At 46.9% G+C, this 22686-nt stretch overlaps 1 protein-coding gene across 1 annotated transcript in view; it reads left to right on the forward strand.

Moving 5' to 3' along the window:
• LOC307078796 (solute carrier family 12 member 2-like) overlaps window positions 1-22686 on the forward strand; it is a gene marked incomplete at both ends in the record, with an annotated part of 56168 nt that overhangs the window by 8499 nt on the left and 24983 nt on the right. The window contains 3 exons of the mRNA XM_079740776.1: window positions 18562-18670; window positions 19134-19261; window positions 20571-20655. Of these exons, the coding sequence (XP_079596902.1) occupies window positions 18562-18670; window positions 19134-19261; window positions 20571-20655 (322 nt within the window). The remainder of the gene's footprint in view (window positions 1-18561; window positions 18671-19133; window positions 19262-20570; window positions 20656-22686) is intronic.

A 22686-nucleotide genomic window follows, 5' to 3' on the forward strand; every position in this document is an offset into this window, starting at 1 on the left:
CATATATTAAAAAAAATATATAGCGTATAAAAAGTGGCTGGTAAAAAAGATGAGTGACTGGTAGATTTTTATATCTACCTGCCACAGTGGCTGGTGGGCAAAAAAGTTAATTTCTATCTCTGATATGCACCCCTTGGAAACACGACAAACTTGTTTAATCGCCTAAGGTAAATCTACAAACGCGTAAATATTTATCCGTTTAGCCCTTCAGTCCACACTAAATCGATCACTGAGGTAGATAAATGTGAAAACGCTTGCATTGTAGTGTGGACAGGGTAGACGGAGGCTTTCAGAAACAATGACGCTCGGTTGCCATGACACTGTGCCATGACGCTGCCACAAGCCTGCGCTCGAGACCCAGACGCTCATCAAAAAAATGGCAGGTGAAATGCAAATGATCTCTCTGTACAATGTATTAATTTATCTCCAGATACAACTCGACATATTGGCTCAAACATATTCGTTACTCCAACGCCGGAGGCAAGTGCTGTACTTGATGTTCTTAAGTGATGTTCTGTCTTATTTAATTTTCTAGTATATTTATTTTATTCATTGAAAGTTTTATAGAAATTACAGAACAGCTGGATAAATATTTATTTGTACATTATTTTCAATTTGAACATTTTCTATTTTTGTATTTGAACAGTTTGTGTACTGTGTAGTTTAAGAATTCTGAAAACTCAGTTACCGTGTTTTTTTTTTAAACCGTGTTTTTTTTTTTTGCCGAATAAATGCATTTTATTTTCAAACTCAAAAAGAATCGTTTGAAGAATCGTGATTTCAATCTTGACCAAAAACATTGTGATTCTTATTTTTTCCAGAATCGAGCAGCCCTAACACACAGATAATATCCAAAATGTATTCACTCTCTTGTGTATGAAGTAATACAGCAAATGTTTTGAACCTGAACCTTTGAGCCACAAAGTTCTCTCGAGAGTGGTTCAGAAGTATCAAGCCAAATTCGCGCCAAAGTTCAAATATTTAAACCGAGCAACCAGGCAAATGAGGCGTATTTTGGTAGTTCATGCGAGTAGACTCACGTGAGATTGGCCACCGGCTTTACATCTATTCGCGTATCTACATCGACTTTGTATGCATCGCGCCGGGCTTAAAATGACCTTTGCTTTAGATGTGAACGGACGTTTAGATTATGTGGCGAAATGAGTGATGCGTGGTATCAACAGATTCTTTGAACTACATGACTAAGGAGTAGCGGCGCCAAAGAATGATTGTGGGAGCTACGGGGGGTTGGATTGTTGATAGCAGGTGCTCATACATTTTGACGCAACATTAAATACTACACACTACAATATGAGATGAATAAACCAAATCAAATAACAATCAGCAACGGTCATCATCACTTAAATTATTTTTTTAACATATAAGTCATTCCGATGACCTCATATATATATATATGTAGTGACTACATTATGGGTTCGTGTTCCCCTGTTACTGATCGAGTGGGAGGGAACTGGCTATGAGTCACGGGGGTCTAGGGGGACGGGTTATGCGGTTGCACCAGTTCTAGCCATGCGCTGCGAGTGATTGTTCTGCTCTTTCGTTGTTGGATTAAAACGGCCTACGTCCTCCTTTTCCTCCGGCACTACATTGGTGACCCCGACGTTCGTTTTTGTTATTTATTCGTTTACAAAAACCGCACAAGCGAACACTGCAATTCTGCAACATGTCCGCCCGAGGAAGACGTTCAAAGCGGCAGACATCACCGTCTCCTGTCAGGGTGACGCAGGTCGTGCGCACCCCCACTCTTAAGCTGCCAGAGTTCTGGGACTAAACGCCTGCTGCATGGTTCACTATAGTAGAGGCACATTTCTACAAAAGCGACGTTACCGACGACGACGACGACCGGTACAACCATGCTGTGGCTATGTTAGGCAGCTCCACCGCAGCGCGTGTGGTGGGGTTTCTGTCCGCCCCCCCGGCGACAAACAAGTATGAGCGCCTCAAGGCCCTGCTCCTGGAGACATTTGAGCTGTCCACCGCAGAGAGGGTGCGCCGCTTGTTTGACATGTCGGACTTGGGAGACGAGAGGCCCTCTGCACGTATGGAGAGGATGCTTAACCTGCTCGGTACAGAAGACCCCATGATCCTCTTCACGGAGCTGTTTATGCGCACACTGCCAGCTCAGGTCAGGATGGCGCTTGCTAACACCACCGTCGTTGGACCCCGCGCCCTGGCCAGGGAGGCAGACCGGTTCGTCTTGGCCATGCCTCAACGGTCCCCGGACCTGCTGGCTCCCGCGGCTGCTCCACCGCCGGACCGTCGCAGGAGAGCGAAGGACGACGCCGGACCGTCGGGCCAGCAGGGTAACGCTGCGGGCCATTGTTTCTACCACGCCACTTTTGGCGCCAAGGCCAAACGATGCCGCTCGCCCTCCTCCTTTGGTCCGGCGGGAAACGGCAGGGCCGGCGTTCGGTAGTAGCCCTGAGCGCTGGTGTCACCAACAGGCTGCTCTTCATAAAAGACACCATTTCCGGTCGCAGATTCCTTTGTGACACGGGTGCCCAATGGAGCATCATTCCGTCAGGGGGATCGGAGGTGGCGAAGGGGGAGCACGGTCCGCAGTTGGTGGGTGCGGACGGCACGCCTATCCGTTCCTATGGCACTAGAGCGGTGGATGTTTGCTTCGGTGGACAACGCTTTACCTGGGATTTTGTCGTCGCTGCTGTCACGTTTCCCCTCCTGGGCGCTGATTTTCTGTGCGCCCACAACCTGTTGGTGGACGTGGGGAACAGGCGCCTGGTCAACTCGCAGACTTTCGCTTCCTTCGCCTGTACGCAGGGGGAGGCGATCTACAGCGGGTTGTCCAACACGCTCACCGACGGCGACCAGTACCTTCGGCTGCTCGCCGAATTCCCTGACCTCACTAAGCCCACCTTCTCCGCTCCCACAGTGAAGCATGGTGTGGAGCACCACATCGAGACCAATGGGCCTCCCTTCCACGCCAGGGCCAGGCGCCTCAACCCGGAGAAGCTGTCCGTCGCCAGGGCGGAGTTCGCGCACATGGAGCAGGTGGGCATTGTTCGACGTTGAACAGCCCCTGGGCGTCTCCCCTGCACATCGTCCCTAAGCCAGACGGTGGGTGGCGCCCATGTGGGGACTACCGCCGCCTCAACGACGCGTCCAAGCCTGACCGCTACCCAGTCCCGCATATCCAGGACTTTTCAGCGTATCTGGCGGGCAAACGCTTCTTCTCCAAGGTGGACCTGGTACGGGGGTACCATCAGGTGCCGGTGCACCCAGAGGACGTCCCTAAAACAGCCGTCGTCACCCCCTTCGGTCTCTTCGAGTTTCTGCGGATGCCCTTCGGCCTGAGGAACGCGGCGCAGACCTTCCAACGCCTCATGCACTCGGTGCTCCAGGACCTGCCCTTCCTCTTCGTCTACTTGGATGACATCCTCGTCGCGAGCACCACAGAAGAGGAGCACCTGTCCCACCTACGGACCCTCTTCACGCAACTCAGCCAACATGGGCTAATTGTCAATCCGGCGAAGTGTGAGTTCGGACGACACACCCTTGACTTTCTCGGGCATCAGGTCTCCGCGGAGGGTGTGACCCCCCTACCCTCGAAGGTAGAAGCTGTTGCAGCCTTCCCGCGCCCCTGCACAGTCAGCGAGCTCAAGGGGTTCATCGGGATGGTGACTTTCTACTATCGCTTCCTCCGCCACATAGCTCACATCCTGCACCCACTGTACGAGGCCCAGAAGGGCAAGGCTCTGAAACAACCGGTCGACTGGACGGCGGAACGTGTCAAGGCCTTCCAGGACGCCAAGGCGGCCCTGGCCCGCGCGGCCATGTTGGCCCAACCCTCACCCTCTGCGCCCACTGCTCTCACCACGGACGCATCGGACTTTGCCGTGGGGGCGGTGTACGAGCAGTGGGTTGGGGATGCCTGGCAGTCACTCGCATTTTTCAGCCGCCAGCTGTCTCCCAGAGAGCGCAAGTACAGCACCTTCGACAGGGAGCTCCTCGGGTTGTGGCTCGCGGTCAGACACTTCCGTTTTTTGCTGGAAGGCCGTGATTTTACGGCCTACGTGGACCACAAGCGGCTCACACACGCCATGTCCAAAACCACGGAGCCTTGGTCCGACCGCCAGCAGCGCCAACTCTCCTACATCTCCGAGTTCACCACAGACATCCAGCACGTGGCTGGGAAGTCCAACGTGGTCGCCGATTGTCTCTCCAGGGCGGTGGTCGGTGCGGTCCAGCTGAACTTGGACTACTCCCGCATGGCTGTGGATCAGGCTGCCGACCCCTCCGTCCAAGCTCTAAAGTCGTCGAACACAGGGCTGCGCCTGGAGGAGGTGCTCTTCAGTGACACAGGGGCCAAGCTCCTGTGCGACGTTTCCATGGGTCAGCCAAGGCCAGTAGTCCCCTCCAACTGGAGACGCCCCGTCTTCGAGGCGGTGCACAGCTTATCTCACCCGGGTAGGAAACCGTCCTCACGGCTGGTGTCAGCGAAGTTCGTCTGGCACGGGCTCAAGAGGGATGTGAGGTCCTGGGTCGACACTTGCACTGCCTGTCAACGCGCCAAGGTGCATCGCCATGTCAAGGCCCCCCTGGCACAGTTTGCGGTGCCCGAGCGGAGGTTCGACCATGTCAACGTGGACCTGGTGGGACCCCTGCCCCCCTCGCACGGCTTCATCTACCTCTTTACCATGGTGGACAGGACGACCCGCTGGCCGGAAGCAGTCCCACTCTCCTCAACGACAGCCCCCGACCTGGCCCGGGCGTTCATCGCGGTGTGGGTCTCCCGCTACGGCACTCCTGCTGACCTCTCCTCTGACCGCGGCCCGCAGTTTACTTCGGGGCTGTGGGCGGTGGTGGCAGAGAATCTGGGGGTCAGGCTCCACCGCACTACCGCCTACCACCCACAGGCTAACGGACTTGTGGAGCGCTTTCATCGCTCCATGAAGGCCGCCCTTCGGGCCGGCCTCACAGACAGCAACTGGCTCGACAAACTGCCGTGGGTCATGCTGGGGCTCAGGACGGCGCCCAAGGAGGACCTCCGGTCATCGTCGGCTGAGCTGGTGTTCGGACAGCCGCTGCGGGTCCCTGGTGACTTCATCCCCAAGCCGACGGAGCCCTGGTCCGCCTCCACTCAGCGCGCCTCCCTGCTGGACGGCGCCAGGGCCTTCGCCCCGATCCAGACCACGCGGCATGGCGTCCCTGCTTCGCGGGTGCCCCCGGAGCTGCAGTCTGCGGGTTACGTTTTCATCCGCCACGACGGCCACAGGGCTCCGCTACGACCTCCCTATGACGGACCCTTCCGTGTCATCGAGGCGGGAGCCAAGAGCTTCATGGTTGATATGGGGGGTACGCCGGAGTGTGTGTCTGTTGATCGCCTCAAACCGGCTCACTTGGACCTTGAACTGCCCCCGGACTTGGCTCTGCCACCGCGCAGGGGCCGCCCCCCCGTCCTACCCCCCCTGCCACGCCGTGGCCGTTCCCCCCTCCAACCCCTACAAGCCCCCACAGCTTGCGGCCCTCGGGTCGACGCTGCCCCCCGCCCCGCACAACAAGAGGCTGTGATGGACGATGTCACGCCTCCTCCCGCACCTCCTGACTTTGCCTACAGTCGTAGGGGCCGGGCCATACACCCTCCTCGCCGCGTGGATTTTGAATATTGAGGTGAACACTGGGGGGGCTGGTGTAGTGACTACATTATGGGTTCGTGTTCCCCTCTTACTGATCGAGTGGGAGGGAACTGGCTATGAGTCACGGGGGTCTAGGGGGACGGGTTATGCGGTTGCACCAGTTCTAGCCATGCGCTGCGAGTGATTGTTCTGCTCTTTCGTTGTTGGATTAAAACGGCCTACGTCCTCCTTTTCCTCCGGCACTACATATACACATAAACATATATATATATATACACATAAACATATATATATATATATATATATATATATATATATATATATATATATATATATATATATATATATATATATATATATATATATACACATACATATATACACATACATACATACATACATACATACATATATACACACATACATACATACATATAGTGCGATTTGCCGGTGGGGATGGTGGAGATTATCCCCCCCTCTGGTTTACACGTCCTGCCCTCTGCTGAATTATTTTTATCCTCGGTGGGGATAAAAATTATCCCCCCCACCCAAAGTATTTTCACCATTACTTCGTAATAATTAACAACCAAAATACACAGGGTCCGTCTTCATTTTGAAACATTTTAAAATGTTTCTCAAAATTATCCCCCCCTCTGGTTTTTTCACAAATCGCACCCTGTATATATAGTAACAGGCCAGCGGGTGTGGGGATTCCACACCACCAAGTTGAACGATAAAACCACACAACACAGAGCAATTCCAACTCAGGGGTTCGTTTCCCAAAAGCATAGTTGCTAACTTCCTTAGCAACCTACCTCTTAGGGACTCAACAGTTAATAGGAAAGTGTTCCCCAAAACCATTTCACCTACATAGTAAGCTGATAGTATGGAGGAAGTTATTAAACTCCATTGTACCAGCAAGTTAAGGCTCCCTGACTGTTTCCCAACAACATTGTCTGGCTGAGTTCTTATTACCCACATGGTAAAAAGGCAAATTAGCTCTAGGGCTGTTGTAGGTCCATATTAGGCCACATGCTTCCTGGATATGCATGGTCACATGACCGATTTCAGTCTTCTTTTTCTTTTTTACACAATTAGAATTCAGAGTTAGTGCAGTAGTGCCTCCAAATGTTAGGGTGTGGAACAACACTGGACATTTAATGGCTTACAATTATTTTCTTTAACAACCCTGTTAGTTTTACATATGTGATAAGATTCCGGGCAGTGGGTTTTAGAGATGTGAATTAATTGATAGCCTACAACTTAAAATAAAATAAAAAAGTATCAAGAAACATGCATCCACTGCAGCGACAACACAAGATGTTGCCCCCCTGTCAAAATGAATAGGCTATCAAAATATTTTAGGAGGGAAATATACAGCCTAGGTACTGTAAAGAGATTGACAGACTTCAAACATAAAAAATACATCATTAGAACTGAGGAAACAAGACGCATCTGGCAGGGCTTGAACCGGTGGCAAAAAAAACAACTACATTTCAGGGCAAGTGCTCTAACCACTCAGCCATTTAACCCTTGCAACCAATTGTGAGAAAGGTAATTTATTTACTTATCCATATCCATATCCTAATTTCTCACCATTTTATTGTTTGAATGATCTTTTTTCCATAGACATATCAACCGTTTGCTGCAACTATATTGAATTGCATAGATTGTGCCTATGCTGATGAATTCGCCAGTGTCATCAAAAATTTGTGTTACGTTTTTGCCAAACAAACAATTATTTCCGAAATTGTTTCTAATGTTGATACAAAGGATAGGAAGGCTATTTACAATCAAGGTGGCGAATATTAACCACAACTGTATAACAAGCATGTAGTCTAAATATCAAAGTTTGTGAGGCTTCCACCTGTGAATGATTGAATGCCTCAGATCAACTCCGAACTCTGCCTTCAGAAAAAAATCTGTTCACTATGTATTAGCTGATAAGTACGCAGCTAATCAACAAAGAGGTCAGCTACGTATTGCCATGTTAGCTGGAGATTTTTGGGAAACACTCGTAGTTCAGCTACTGCATAGTACAACTGGGGTTAGTAATAAGTCGGCAAAATGCTAACATCCTGATTGTTTTGGGAAACTCACCCCAGGATGGTTTATTTACTGTGTAAACAAAACCACCAGGTTAGGAAAAGGGTCATCCACCTCTGTTAAGGTACAATCCGTATTCCTACTCAATCCAATGGTACTTCCATCTGTCTCTCTCTCGTCGGCAGTGGTACAGAACTCCCAGAAGGTCCCACAGTTGCTGTATGTAGTTGGCTAGCTCTGGCTTTCCCATGTGGTAGCCTGCCCTTCCCTTTAACCCCCAGCACTCCTGCATAACGATCCTCAGGCTTGCATCGTTACAGGGAGGAAATCCATGTAAGGCTTGGGGTTGGAGCCAGCAGGTTGTCAGATACACCACTCCCCTCACTCCTCCCTGCCGTCTGCCACACACCCTCCCCCTCAGCTCCGACCGTGGGGGAGGGGCGGTCCAGCTCCCCAGAGCATCCCTCCTGGAACGGGCATCTGTGTTCCCATGGGCTGCGTCGTCTCCGTCTGCCTCGTCTCCCACTGCCTCGTCTCCGGTGGCGGCGTCTCCGGCGGCGTCGAGACAAACCTGCTGGGGGCCAGGACAGGAAACTGCAGCACCTGAAGCCATGCCGACATGGCCGGCTGTCAGCGCTCCCATCAGCTCCCTACACATAGCCTATTGCGCCAGGTTCACTTTCACCAGTTTTTGCCCCAACGCCTCCATTGTTGTCCGTGGTAGTCTTTCTATTCAACTCTGGATCGGTGCCCGCATTCTCCACCATATGTAGCGGGCCAGTGGGTGTGGGGTTTCCATGCCACCAAGTTGAACGATAAAACCACACAACACAGAGCAGTTCCAACTCAGGATGGTTTGTTTTACCGTGTAAACACCCACCAGGGTGGGAAAAGGGTCATCCACCTCTGTTAAGGTACAATCCCTATCCCTACTCAATCCAATGGTACATCCATCGGTCTCTCTCTCGTTGGCAGTGGTACAGTACTCCCAAAAAGCTCTGGCTTGTGGCAGTATATATATATACTGCCATGTGGCAGTCTGCTCTTCCCAACAGATAACTATTTTTCTCAGTCTTAACATTTTACTGACTATATAGCTGATTATTTAACATTACATTGTTATTATTACAATTTAATTGAAATTTATTCCATAAGTTTTACGAGTAGAAATTAAATTTCCTCCAGGGATGCAGCCTCTGAAGTCACTCCTGCGTAGACATCCAAGGATCAAGGGCAGAGGATGTGTGAAGGATCTTCTTCTCTGCCCCGCTGTTGTACCTCTTAAGGAGATCTGTTTTGATGGCATTCTTCACATCGCGGATCAGTGGTTGGTCTCCAATAGTGTCTGACATGCTCTGGAGGAGTTGGGCATATACTGGTGCAATGAGGCTGACTGTAGGACTGCTCTCCTTTGACATAAAAACAGTGGCATCCTTCACTGGTTTTAATGTCTTCACTGCTTCCTCCACGTTAGCCAGATCTGCTCTGCTGAGAGTGACGATGTCACTTTCTTCTGCATTGAGGGCAGGCGACAGCAAGGTGGCATGCACTGCAGCTTGCAGTTGGAAAAACCTCTCCATCATATCCTGAGCACTATTCCACCTTGTGGCGACATCAGTTATCAGTTTAAGTGGATGTGTCAGTTTAAGAACAACTTGCTGGTTTTCTTCAAACAGGTGCTTTGCCTTTGTGCTGCGGTGGAAGTACGCTGAGATACGTCGGACTCTGCCCAGAAGCCTGGAGACCGTCGGCAACTTAAGCGCCCGCTGTGCAGCAAGGTTCAACGTATGCGCGAAGCATTTAACATGAGGGAACTTCCCAATTTCAGCAGCACTTATCATATTAGCGGTGTTGTCCATCACCAGCACAACACTTTTATCTGTTAGCTGCCATTCCTCCACAACATCCAAGAGTAGCCACGCCATATGAGCACCAGTGAGGCTCTCGTAAACTGGTCTCGTCTGCAGCACATGTGATACAATCTGCCAATCCTCGCTGATATAATGTGCTGTAATGGTTACATAGGACTCTGTTGCGACTGAAGTCCAGGCATCAGTTGCAACTGCTACAAGACTGGCTTTACACATGGATCCCATTACCTTTGCTTTGGTTTCTTTGTACAATGCGGGAAGCGCAGAATCAGTGAAGGTAGCTCTTGTCGGTAGCTTATACCGGGGCTCAATTGTTTTAAGCAGGTGGCGAAAACCCGCATTTTCTACAACAGAATAGGGTCGTAGATCCTTTGCTATGTAGCATGCCGCTGATCATGTGATCCTCTTTGCTCTCTCGGAGTTGTGTGGCAACGTTGACACTAGCGACTCGTCAATACTTGGCTGGGATGTGTCGACTTTGTGTGTTGTTGTTGTTGAAGCCAACTCAGTTATTTCCCTCCACCTGAGCCATCCATAGGGTTGTTGTTGTGCTAGCTAGCGCTGCCGCTTAGCATGTACTTCACAACTTTATTGTCCACTTGAGGCCCGAAAATAAACAGCGACATAATCGATTACGGCACGTTGCCACATCGATGCTGAATCGTGCATGCCCCACATTGCGATGCATCGCCGAACCGATTATTGTTGACACCACTAATGGATGTAATAATTTAATTTGGACATTCTGAGTTAACCACTTGATTACACAAGCCTTTAAATAGTTTCAAAACAATGTTACTACGAGTTTTGCTAAAAGTTTTCAGGGCATAGTCCCTCCTTTTAAATAATTTTCGAATATCATAATTTATCCATGGTAGCTGAAATTTTCAGTTTTTTTTTCTTCGCTATTTAATAAATGAATCAACAATACATCCAATAGTAGACGTTAGCTGGTTACAGCAGTCGTTTACTTGGTCATGTTGTTAAGCACATCACAGTAAATACCCTTTAATTTGTTCACAAATTCAGTGGTTGTTTTATGAGGGATCTCAAGTTTAAAAGATTTCTGATTTTGATTCATAAACCATGTCAGTTGTTTCTTTGTGAGTTTTCTAGCAATCAATGTCAAATTATGGTCAGATAAGCCAGTGACTAGATTATACATTTTTATGATACTGTCAGGTAAATTCATGAAGATTAAATCTATCAGAGTTTGAGTGTTCCTGGTAATGCGTGTGGGGGCTTTAATCTTCTGACTGAAGTCATGTTTAGATGTGAAATCTTTTAGTTTTTTCCTGCAGTGTTTGTCTAACCAATTTATACTAAAGTCTCCGAAGACAAGTACCTCACTGTTGTGCTTATTGTTCTTAAACAGCGCATCTAAATTTTCACTTAGCGTCGCAGTGCACACAGAGGGAGGGTTTTATACCACCACAATGTTAAATTGCATGTTTTGCAACAATGTAACATTAATACATAGACAATCAGTAGATATATCAGCAGGCTGGGCAATTTCCTTTGCATTGAGTGAGTCCTTCACACAGTTCGGTCCCTCGGTAGAACATTTGTATCCCGGAACATTGATTATGCTGGTTGCAATTTTGTCATGCAGCCACGTTTTACTAATACATAGAAAATCAATGTTGGACTCGGAGAACAACATTCTAATCTCATTGAAGTGACATTTAGAGATAAGGAAGAAGACTTGAGGATAAGATCCAACATATCTTTACTTCAGGTTGGGTTCAGGAACAAGACAACACCAGTATTCCTACGCTGCTCATGTAGTGACGTATCACTCCGCATAGCTATAATCTAGTTCCATTTACATATCGCAACATCCCCTCTGTTTAGCTAGAGAATCAGGAAAATAGATAACACTGTGTATTAACACTTTTTAAAAGTGACTAGATTCAGTGCTTATTAAAAACCGTAAGCATTAACATGATTGAGAGAATGAGAATGATTCAATCCATTGACATTGTCAAACTCTTATTTTTTCTTTCTCTCTCTGCCATCCAACACATTTATCACAGCTGTCTGTGAGACAGATGCTGTCGGTGTCCCACTTTACCTGGTTATACTCGGCTGGGCAGTAGGGTGGAGACAGGCCTACCAAAAAGCTGTTCCGCAGGTGAAGGCAGTTTGCTGTCAATAGGTGTCGCCCTAACTTGTAGCAAGGCTATGTGTAGGTCATCTTTGTTTTGTTGTGTTTTCTTCACGATGCTCTTGATGTGTCGCACATGTCTTTCAACAAAGCCATTGCCTTTGGGATAGTGGGGTGAACTGGTGGTGTGTCTTATTCCCCAATCATTTATCATTCTTTGGGAAGTTTGTCCTGTGAACTGTGGTCCATTATCAGTCAGTATTTCTTCTGGACGTCCAAATAATGACATGAACGACTGCATTTTCTGTGTGACTGAATGGCTGGATACTGGAGTAGGCATTTCATCCACAAGTGGATATTTGGGTATCTGCTAACAGTCAACAAGTAGTGGCCATTGGTTTCAAACAGGTCAGAAGCTATTGACTGCCATGGTTTTGACGGTATTTCATGTGGTTTGAGGTTGTTTTGGATTTGCATCTTGATGTTCTGCACAAACGCTGCATGATTTGCAGACTCTTTCAATGTCGTCATTCATCTTCATCCAGTAGACCCTTTCTCTTGCCAGCCGGCATGCTTTTTCTATGCCCTGATGTGCTCTGTGTAGTTGTTTCAGGATGTCATCAGTCATAGAGTCTGGGATAAGTACCTGTCTGCCCTTGAATATGACTCCTGACTCCACAGAGAGTTCATCTCTGAATGACCAATATGGACGCAGGTCTTTGGGTAGATCCTTTATGGTTTCCAGCCATCGCTGATGAATGAGTTCCTTTAGTGCACTGAGCTTTGGATCGGCAGTAATTTGGATCCGCAGAGCATCTTGCTTTTCCTGTGAGAAGTTTATTATGGCGATGGTGTGCCGCTCTGGATCCTCAATAATAATATTAATAATACATTTTATTTGTAGAGCACTTTATATTTGAAAATCTCAAAGTGCTACAGAGTTTAAGAGAGAAAAAAGGGATGTTTAAACATATAATACATATACAGTAAAAGAGAAATTAGCAAAAGGCTTTTTTAAAAAGATAAGTCTTAAGGTTTTGTTTAAAAACAGCTATAGTCTGTGGGACCTTCAGGTGGTCAGGGAGGGTGTTCCATAGTCTTGGGGCAGCAGCAGAGAAAGCCTGATCGCCCATGGTGCGGAGCTTGGTCTTAGGTGGTCTGAGGGTGTGTGCTGATGCAGAGCGAAGGGTGCGTGAGGTGGTCTGGGGGCTGAGGAGCTCCTGGAGGTGGGGGGGGGGGCATGTCCGTGGATGCACTGTTGGGTGAGGAGGGAGACCTTGTATTCAATTCTGAATGTGACAGGGAGCCAGTGAAGGGATTTGAGGATGGGGGTGATGTGTTCATTTCTGCGCACCCTCATCAGGACCCTGGCAGCGCTGTTTTGTATGTACTGGAGCTTCTGGGTGCTCTTGCCAGAGATCCCGATGAGGAGTGAATTGCAGTAATCCAACCTGGAGGAGACAAAGGCGTGGACGAGCCTCTCTGCATCTGCCACGGTGAGTGTAGGCCGGAGTTTGGCAATGTTTTTGAGGTGGTAGAATGCGGTTTTGCGGAAGTTATTGATGTGGGTGTCATAGTTCAGTTGCTGGCCCATTTTAACTACCAGGTTGGTGACAGATGTGGAAGGGGGAATGTTTTGGCCAGAGAAAGTGATATTGGTGATGTCGGAGGAGCGGAGCTGATGTGGTGTCCCAATGAGGATGGCTTCTGTTTTAGAGCTGTTTAATTAAAGAAAGTTGCGCTTCATCCACGCCTCTATCTCCTCCAGGCAGGTGGTCAGTGTGGATGATGGCGGGGGCAAGAAGAAGTGGGGGTGGTTCTAAGGTACAGTTGTGTGTCATCAGCATAGCAATGGTAAGTTAACCCATGCCGGTTGATGACGATGCCCAGGCGGAGCATGTAGATGGAGAAAAGGGTGGGGCCAAGCATCAAGCCCTGGGGGACACCGCAGGTGTTTTCAAGGTTTGGTAAAAGACTGAGAGTGTCTGCCAGTATCATTTATTTTCCAGGTTGGTACCTGACTTCGTAGTTGTATCCTTGGGTCTTGATAAGCATCCGCTGAAGAAGAGGTGGTGCTGCATGTAGTGGTTTTGCACATATGGTAACAAGTGGTTTTTGGTCTGTTATCACAAGGAATGACTTTCCGTACAAGTAAGTGTGATATAGTTGCATTCCACAAACTATTGCGAGCATTTCACGTTCTATGTTTCTGTATAGTCTGTCAGAGTCTTTGACCCGAATGCAATGGGTCTGTTATCCTGCACTAGCACCATGCCTAGGCCTTTTTGTGATGCATGTACTTCGACTGCAGTGGTGTGCTTGCATCATAGTACTTTAGACATGCGTCCCCTGTGATGGCTGATTTTAACTCCTCAAAACATTTCTGGTGATCTGCCTCCCATATCCACAGAGATTCATTGCGGTATGCCATCGGCTATGCTGACCACACCGTGGACAGTGTTGGGAAAGTTTCTATGTGAACTAGTTCAAAGTTCAGTTAACAAATTTTAAAATGAACTAGTTCAGTTAAACGTTCATAATTCAAAATTTTGAACTAAGGTCACAGTTCCAAAAATTAAATGTACTGATCAATCGCCACGTCACAAGGCATATAATAAAATCAAATGATTCCATTGCTCTTGTGTGGGAGGTTGCTTTCGAGCTGCACTTACTGTCTCCCTCTGATATTAATTCAACCATCGTGGTTAAATGTCCTCATATTGATCAATGACAGAAGACATAGGCTACTGTAGACATGAATCATGCTGAGACCAGCGGGTGTCGGATAATTTCTGCAGGTGTTTTGTGTTGCGATTGTTTGCATTAAGCACTGTAGGCGCTTCGGTGAGGCTGTGATGAAGTTCACTATTTATTGGACCATGTCTAGACAGTAATGAACATCCCTGACCATAGTTAATTGCGTTTGTAGTCTACACTCAGACGTGAACTCATTATTGCATGCGGGTGTCTTCATTCATAAAAAAATTAAAACATTTGGGAGTATGCAATAATACAAATTATTCTAAAGAGGTCTGGACTCCGTGCGCTGCCCCGCCTTCTCCAGTGAAACAAGAAAGCCCGTGCCGTGGCGATTGGGGGTTGACCCCCTCCGTTTTACACAGGAAACTTGAGATAAGAAGGTGAAATCGCCAAGCGTGCCAAGCTGCGACCGAACCGGCTTGGCAGCGTAAAAAGACCTATAGCCTACATCAGCCTGCCCAACAATATGGGCAGGATCTAGATCAAGCTCTCCTAATCGGGTCAGCAATAGCTGTGTGTCAATGCCTAGCCTCTGCTTTTGAATGATAATGAATGAATGGAACATTGCATTTTTAATGTCTACAAATATTCTAGACTAGAGAATGCGCGCCAATCAATGAAACCTTATGCGGAATCAGATAAAGTCGGCTCTCTTTGCTGTGCAAAGCATGTTTCACAAATCAGCACCTGGTTGTCTATTTTTGATTTTTGTAATATGGAAAGGGAGAAAATGCCCTAAAAAAATGTGCGCACAGTGCATTCAGGATTAGGACCGTTACATATGTTGGCCTAGGCCTAATCAATTGTGTTTTAATATCTTTAGCATTCAAATTATTGCAGTCTATTCTTTTCGTAGGCTACTCTGCTGTTGGCCTTGATGGGTAGATATTTTAACGCTTTTTAACCCCATTTTCCTGCGACATTCCTGCGTCTCCCTCAGTACAGAGCCCATTTTAGCACAGTGTCAGAAGACAGTTACAATCCTACGAACATCGTGAGTGCCATGAACGCGCGTTCATGTTAAGAGGAGTTTCGGGAAACGCTCCAAAGAAATTCACGATGGTTCGCAAGATCCATCGCGAGAATGATCGTACGAGCGAAGATCCATCATTATCGGGAAACGAGGCCCTGGTCCATCTTAGCCTGGAACCAATCCTGGGATACACACAGTCCAAATGGAAGACGTCTCCAGCAGTATCTGCCAAATGGAGTGCGAAACGTTGTTGGGACCTGAGAATCCTCGTCAAGATGTATCGACCAGTATCCTGCTTTTGCATCGAGCTTACTGAAAATCTTTGCATTAGCAAACTTTGGGTTCAATTCCTCAACTGTGGGTATCTTGTGTGGGCATCTCTTCAGGCTGGCATTTAACTTTTGTGGATCAAGGCAAATCCGTAATGATCTGTCTTCCTTTGTGCTGAATGCAAGGCTAGAGCACCAATCAGTGTATTGCTCTACTTTTCGTAGTACACCTTGTTCCACGAGTTTGTTGAGCTCATCTTGAAGCTTGTCTTTGATGTGGATACTGCATTTTCGTGGTGGATCAATGAATGGTTCGGCGTCATCCTTCAGGAAAAGTTTGGCAGTTCCCTTGAAGTTTCCTATTTTATAAAACTGATTTGGATATGCTCTCTTGAGGTCATCACAGGTAAGTATTTTCAGTTGTTTCACTGGTTGTGTGATTTTCTTGTTGTCATCTAGTTTTCCTTTGATTGTGTCAACGTGCACGGTCACACGTTTTAGCAGCTCACTTGTTGGTAATCCAACCACAGCTGGCCCTGGTACATCCACTACATAGAACTTTGCGTTGACCCAACTGGACTCTTCGTACAGTCATGGAATGTTGATGGTTCCGAGGCACGGAATCTCATGACCACTGTAAACAGACAGCTTTAGGTTGTTCTTCTTCAGTATTTTGTATGCACTTGCGTTGTTTCCATACATTTGTCTGAATGTGCGCAGTGGAAGAGTGTTCCCAGATGCCCCTGTGTGGATTTTCAGGCAAAGTGTGTGTCCATGGCCTAGTACATCAGGTTGTCTCACGTTCAGTGTTGTGTAAGCCTCCTATCTGGGTGGTTTGCTGTTGATGCTATGTATACACTTTTCACTGATTGTGATGCTGTGGAATTGTTGTTGGTACATGTGTTCTTCGTCTGAATCATAACAACAACATCAATTTGGGGTTCACGCTTTGGTCTGTGTCCTGCTCTTTGTGACTGTTGTTTGTAGTGCTTGTTTTGTGGTGGAGGAGACTTACTTCTTCTTATGCTGAAGTCTTGCTTTGGTTGTCGTTTGTTCTTCCTACAGCACCTTGCCCAGTGCCCTTTTGCCCCACATGCAGAGTATTCATCATTGTATGCAGGACGCTGACGCGTTTCGTGGCTTCTGCCACAGTTCCGGCATGCTCGCCTTCTTTGTATTGCATGCACTTTTTCAGAGTTGAATAATCCAAGCTGGCTTAGCTGTTGGTTCCCTGCTGATAAAGCTTCATATTTCCGTCCTTCTTTTAACACCTCAGCCAGGGAGTAGCCTTGGGGTTTCCCATACAGGTTGTTCCTCAGAACATTGTGTTGCGTGCTAGCAATGATGAGCTCGATGAGACGTTCATGCAACTCCTCTTCTGTGAATTGGCATTTCAATGCTAAAGTTCTGGCTCTAGTAACAAAATCATCAATATTTTAATCCGTTTTTTGTCTGTATTACATTAGGTGGAGTCTGTGTATCCTAAAGTTCACATTGAGCTTAAGCTGGTCCTCGAAAAAAGTCCACAAACTGTGGACTTTTTTTGTCGTCATCGCTGAGTCCGCTAGCATTCAGCCTTCTTAGCCCTTCATCTCCTATGCCACAACAGAATTTTCGAGCATGTTTAACACCGTCCTCTATATCCTCATCATCTAGATAAAGGCACATTTTTTGTCTGAACAGTGAGATAGCCTCACTTATATCCGGTTCGAACCAGTTCATCATCGGTAGATGTGATGCCATTTCGTCTTTTCTTGCAATTAATCAACATCTGGCAATATACAAATTATCCTTGGACAATTACGTTGGAAAAACACGTCGGCGTAGAGCGGTCTTACCGCTGTTTTTCATAGGTAACCATTACCACTGCCACCATGAAGTGATATTTAGCGATAAGGAAGAAGACTTGAGGATAAGATCCAACGTATCTTCACTTCAGGTTAGGTTCAGGAACAATACATCACCGGTATTCCTACGCTGCTCATGTAGTGATGTATCAGTCCGCATAGCTATAATCTAGTTCCATTTAGATATCACAACACTCAACACACTTGGGAACTAGGCTTCAGATATTTAAATGGCCTCCCAAAATACCTTTAGGTTTCGCCGCAGGATCCCAAACCACTTTGGCATGATTAACAGTTTGAAAGAATAGAGTCTGTCTCTGCCTCGTCCATGCTTTTGTTTGGAGTGTTCTCACGTTAGCGGGGACAGCTGTTCCTCACCAGCCGCGCTGTCAGTTGAGTGGTCCAAGGCACTGGTTATGCCTACTTTGTTTCCAATCTCCGTCCCGGCTTCCGTCAACCTTTCAACCACGCAGGATAGGTTCTCAAAAAATCAAACTCATGTATGATTTCTATAAAAGCATACAAATCATACATGAGTTACATAAATAAGAATATCCTTTACAGAGAATAGAACATGATAATTACACATTAAAATAACTATGCATACCTCATTAGCCTCGTTAACTCCAGGGAGTGACAGTAACAGGTTACACGGAGCCAACTTCTCTCCCATGTGTCTCTCGTTGAACTAATGAATGTAATGACGTTACCACTTATCTCAATGAGCGGCAGTTGGCTATGCATGCGCTGCATGCTCTGATGCTGGTGTTACATCAATAAAACGTCTGCACCTCAAAACAATAGTTCCGCTATACACTACATAAACAGGTCAGTTTGTAAACATATTTCAAAATAAAAGAAATGCAGATAAATATATAATGATATATTTAAATGTGGTGTCATTCGTATTATATCTATTCTTTTATGAAACTTAAAATTATTTGAATAAACCAAAATTATGCAACTGTTTCTGCTGGCACCTACAACATGAATGATGTGTGGTATATACTGATGTGTGTTGACAAACATGGATGAGTAATGTGTGGTATATACTGCTGTGTATTCATCTCCAGGCTCAGATTGTTCTGCTAATCATCCTCCTGGGGGCCATCGTTAACTACTTCATGGGGACCTTCCTCACTGTGGAGGAAAAGGAACCCAAGGGGTTCTTCGGCTACAACTGTGAGTCTGGTCCTCTCTCTCCTCCTCTGATCTCCCCTGGATCTCCCACCTCCTCTTCTAATATCAGCCGGATCTCAAGTGACATCCAACAGCATTTACAAAACTCGCTCCCCATGTGTTTTAAAGGGTTTCTTAGTTGCTCATTTGTATCTATGGATCCATCATGTCCGCCCATTCTGTCTGTCAATTTTAGCGGTAATGTATTTATTTTAGCTTTTTTTTACAGAATAATAACAATTTGATGTCTGTTTTCAATTAATGTAGAATTCAAGTTCCACGCAAGTAGTTTGCCCTCAACCTTCTTCCTGTGAGAAAATGTTCTAGTGGCCTTCGGAAAGGTCTGTGTATCGGTGCTCATAGCCAGGGTACATACAGGAACGTTCAACAGAGGTATCAATATAATCTGTGGAACATTGGAAAATCTTACCCATCTTCTTACCCTAGCTGCTTCTCTTCCAACTAGCGGCCATCTTCCTGGAGAACCTGGGCCCAGACTTCAGAGAGGAGGAGTCCTTCTTCTCCGTGTTCGCTATTTTTTTCCCAGCAGCCACTGGGATCTTGGCGGGGGCCAACATCTCTGGTGACCTCACTGTGAGTCCGTATTCCACCCCTCCCTGTTGCTTCACCTTTTATACCTCCGGCCTCAACACTAGCACCGTTATTATTATGATATTGCACAGGTATGAAGCTCAATAGAAGAAACATCTAGGCTAAATGTATTCTAGCCAACTTCAGCTAGATGTTTGTTATCTTGGTTAGCAGATATATTCTAGATCACCCCTGATTTTGTTCCACTGGTTAGCATCTGGTCGGTTGCCAGTGATCACTTACATGCTAGTTAGAATTAGCACCCAACAAAAAACCTTCTAAAATAATCAGTAACGCTAATAGATTCTTCTTACAGACGTCTGTACTTTTTAACGTGTTGCATCTGCGTGCAAATAACTGCCAATCTCATTGACAAGGTCAGGCACATCTCCAAGCCCAGATGGCACACATAATATTAGCCCTGAAAACACAACTGCTTATCTGTACGCTTGAACAAAAGCAGCAGTATGAGCGCATCCTCCTCACCGAAGACCATAATCCGTGTAGCGGCTAGATAGTCCACATTAGAGTTTATTAAACTGAAAGGATTCAGTTCCACTTCTTGATGTGCGTTTGGTCATTTATTCAGTCTCTTTATAAATGTTAGGGTTTGATGCTGCTGGAGCCAAGAGCAGAACACAGAGACAGGACTGGAGTTGGAGTAATGAAAAGGTTTATTTGGAGCAGACCAGGGGTGAGGTAGGGGGGAGGTTGGCGAGTGGGGAGCTTCAGGCTGGAGGGAGTGAAGCAGGCAAGCTGGAGGTGTTGATCCACCAAACTATAGACAAAGGAAACCAAGGTTGGATACGAGCTCTCAAAAGGAGAATAACGACATAGAAAATACTGGAGCCAGGTACGATTATCTACCACTGAAGTACTATCTGGCGATGACTGCAGGGAAACAAGATGTATGTGAAGGATAGTTCATGAGCTGATGCAGGCGAGGTGTGAACAGTTGAGGTGGGGCAGGCACTGCACAGAGAAACAGCTGTGGTTCGGTCACTAGTACAAATTGGTACTAGTGACCGAATCGTACGTGCGGCCAACAAAAATCGCGAACAAAATACTTTAGATACTCAAATACAACTTTTTTTGTACTTTATGCACCACTGTAGGACAAAACACAACAAAGTTACACAGACATTGTGATCTGGGTACTAGCATAAAGAGTCTAACATTTAAAAGTTCAAATCGACTGATTTTTCTGTACACTTTATAGTTAATTTATTGTCTTGAGGGGAAACCCATTATCAGGTTGACGCGAATGACCTTGTGACCTCCCCCCCCCCCCCCCCCCCCCCCCCTTCCCCAGGACCCTCAGTCAGCTATCCCTAAAGGCACCCTGCTGGCCATCGTTATCACTGGCATCACCTACATCGCCGTCGCGCTCTCCACAGGTAAAGTCCCCTGAAAGAAAGGAGTTAAGGATTGATTTCATATCCAAATGTTCTCAGTCCCCCTGTATGGTCATTAATTAAGTCGCCCTGAACATTCCTATAACCTCAATAAAATTTCTCTGTTTTCATTGTCTTACCACTACCTACTCCTTAATGACTTGTCTCTGTATTCATTATGTAACTCCTATCTACTCCTTAATGAACTGTCTCTGTATTCACTGTTTAACCCCACCCTGCTCCTTGATGACCTGTGTATGTATTCACTGTCCTACCCCTACCTGCTCATAATGACCTGTTGCTGTATTCACTATTTAACACCTACCTACTCCTTAATGACCTGTCTCTGTATTCACTGTTTAACACCTACCTAATCCTTAAAGGTCTGATGGCATGAAAATCTCACTTTGAGGTTTTCTAACATTAATATGAGTTCCCGTAGCCTGCCTATCGTCCCCCAGTGGCTAAAACTTGCGTTCGGTGTAAAACAAGCACTAGGTATCCTGCTCGCCTTTGAAAAAATGGAAGCTCAAGCACGCTGATTTGGAATCTGGCCCCATATGTCATCATAAAGGGCCATGTACCTCCCATTTCTCTGCCTTGCCCGCCCAGAAAATTTGGCCCGCCCATGAGACAATGAGCTACGATCGTGCGAGCGCCACGTGTGTGTGTGTGTGTGTGTGATTACACACACCATAACGCAAGTGTTGTACACTTCTTTGGTATTTGGATAACCATTCTGCTGTTGGAGTTATGGCGCATAACACGTCGGTTCTTTGACGTCTCTGGTATTTCCACAACAAGACTGTAGTTGGGGTTATCTCAGCCATGGTTCAGAAGGAATTGGGGAAAAGGAACTTTGGTTTTGACTCCCTGAAATGCATGAACTGCGACATGCTGCCCGCCGCCAGCTGCCGCGAGGCACCACCGCCGCGAAGCCCCATCGCCCGGCAGTGGGCAGCCGACAGCGGGCAGCCTGCGGTTTAGTCTACTTCAGATTGATGTGGAAGTGGAAGAACCAGAGACGTCGGAGAACCCAACACAGTCGTTTGTGATTCATAATATCGTCTGGAGGCACACACAGCTTTTGGCCATGATAATATATATTATTTGATATAGATATCTATGTATTATATGATATTATTTAGATAAAGAGCTCCAGGACTGTAAAGCAAGTGTTGTACACTTCTTTGTTATTTGGATAACCGTTCTGCTGTTGGTGTTATGGCGCATAACACATTGGACTCTCGTCTCTGGTATTTCCACAACGACACTCGTAGTCGGGGTTATCTCAGCCATCGTTGAGAAGGAATTGGGGGGAATGGAACTTTGGCTTTGACTCCCTGAAGTACATGAACTGCGGCATGCTGCCCGCCGCCCGCTGCCGCGAGGCACCAGCAACATAAAGCACCTACGCCCGGCAGCGGGCAGCCGGCAGTGGGCAGTGCACGGTTCAGTCTACTTCAGATTGATGTGGAAGTGGAAGAACCAGAGACGTCGGAGAACCCGACGCAGTTGTCTGTGATTCATAATATCGTCTGGAGGCGCACACAGCTTTTGGCCGTGATAATATGTATTATATGATATAGATATCTATGTATTATATGATATTATTTAGATATAGAGCTCCAGGACTGTAACGCAAGTGTTATACACTTCTTTGTTATTTGGATAACTGTTCTGCTGTTGGTGTTATGGAGCATAACACGTCAGACTCTCATCCCTGGTATTTCCACAACGAGACTCGTAGTGGGGGTTATCTCAGCCATGGTTAAGAAGGAATTGGGGGAAAGGAACTTTGGCTTTGACTCCCTGAAGTGCATGAACCACGACATGGAGGAGAAAGGGATTGTTGCGGTGGAGGCGGTGGTGCCTATGCGCTGACCGCTGCCGAGGCGTTGGTCCCTCGGCAGCGAGGCTCCGGTCGGAGAAAATCGCGGCCAACAATCGCAGGCAACAATCCCTGAGGCTGTGTGCACCTCGCCATTGCGATACATCAACACAGAGTGCATGGTTCCGTGGCAGAAAGCTGCT

Source organism: Pollachius pollachius, assembly GCF_949987615.1.
Source record: "Pollachius pollachius genome assembly, chromosome: 1".
Taxonomy (NCBI): Eukaryota; Metazoa; Chordata; class Actinopteri; order Gadiformes; family Gadidae; genus Pollachius; species Pollachius pollachius.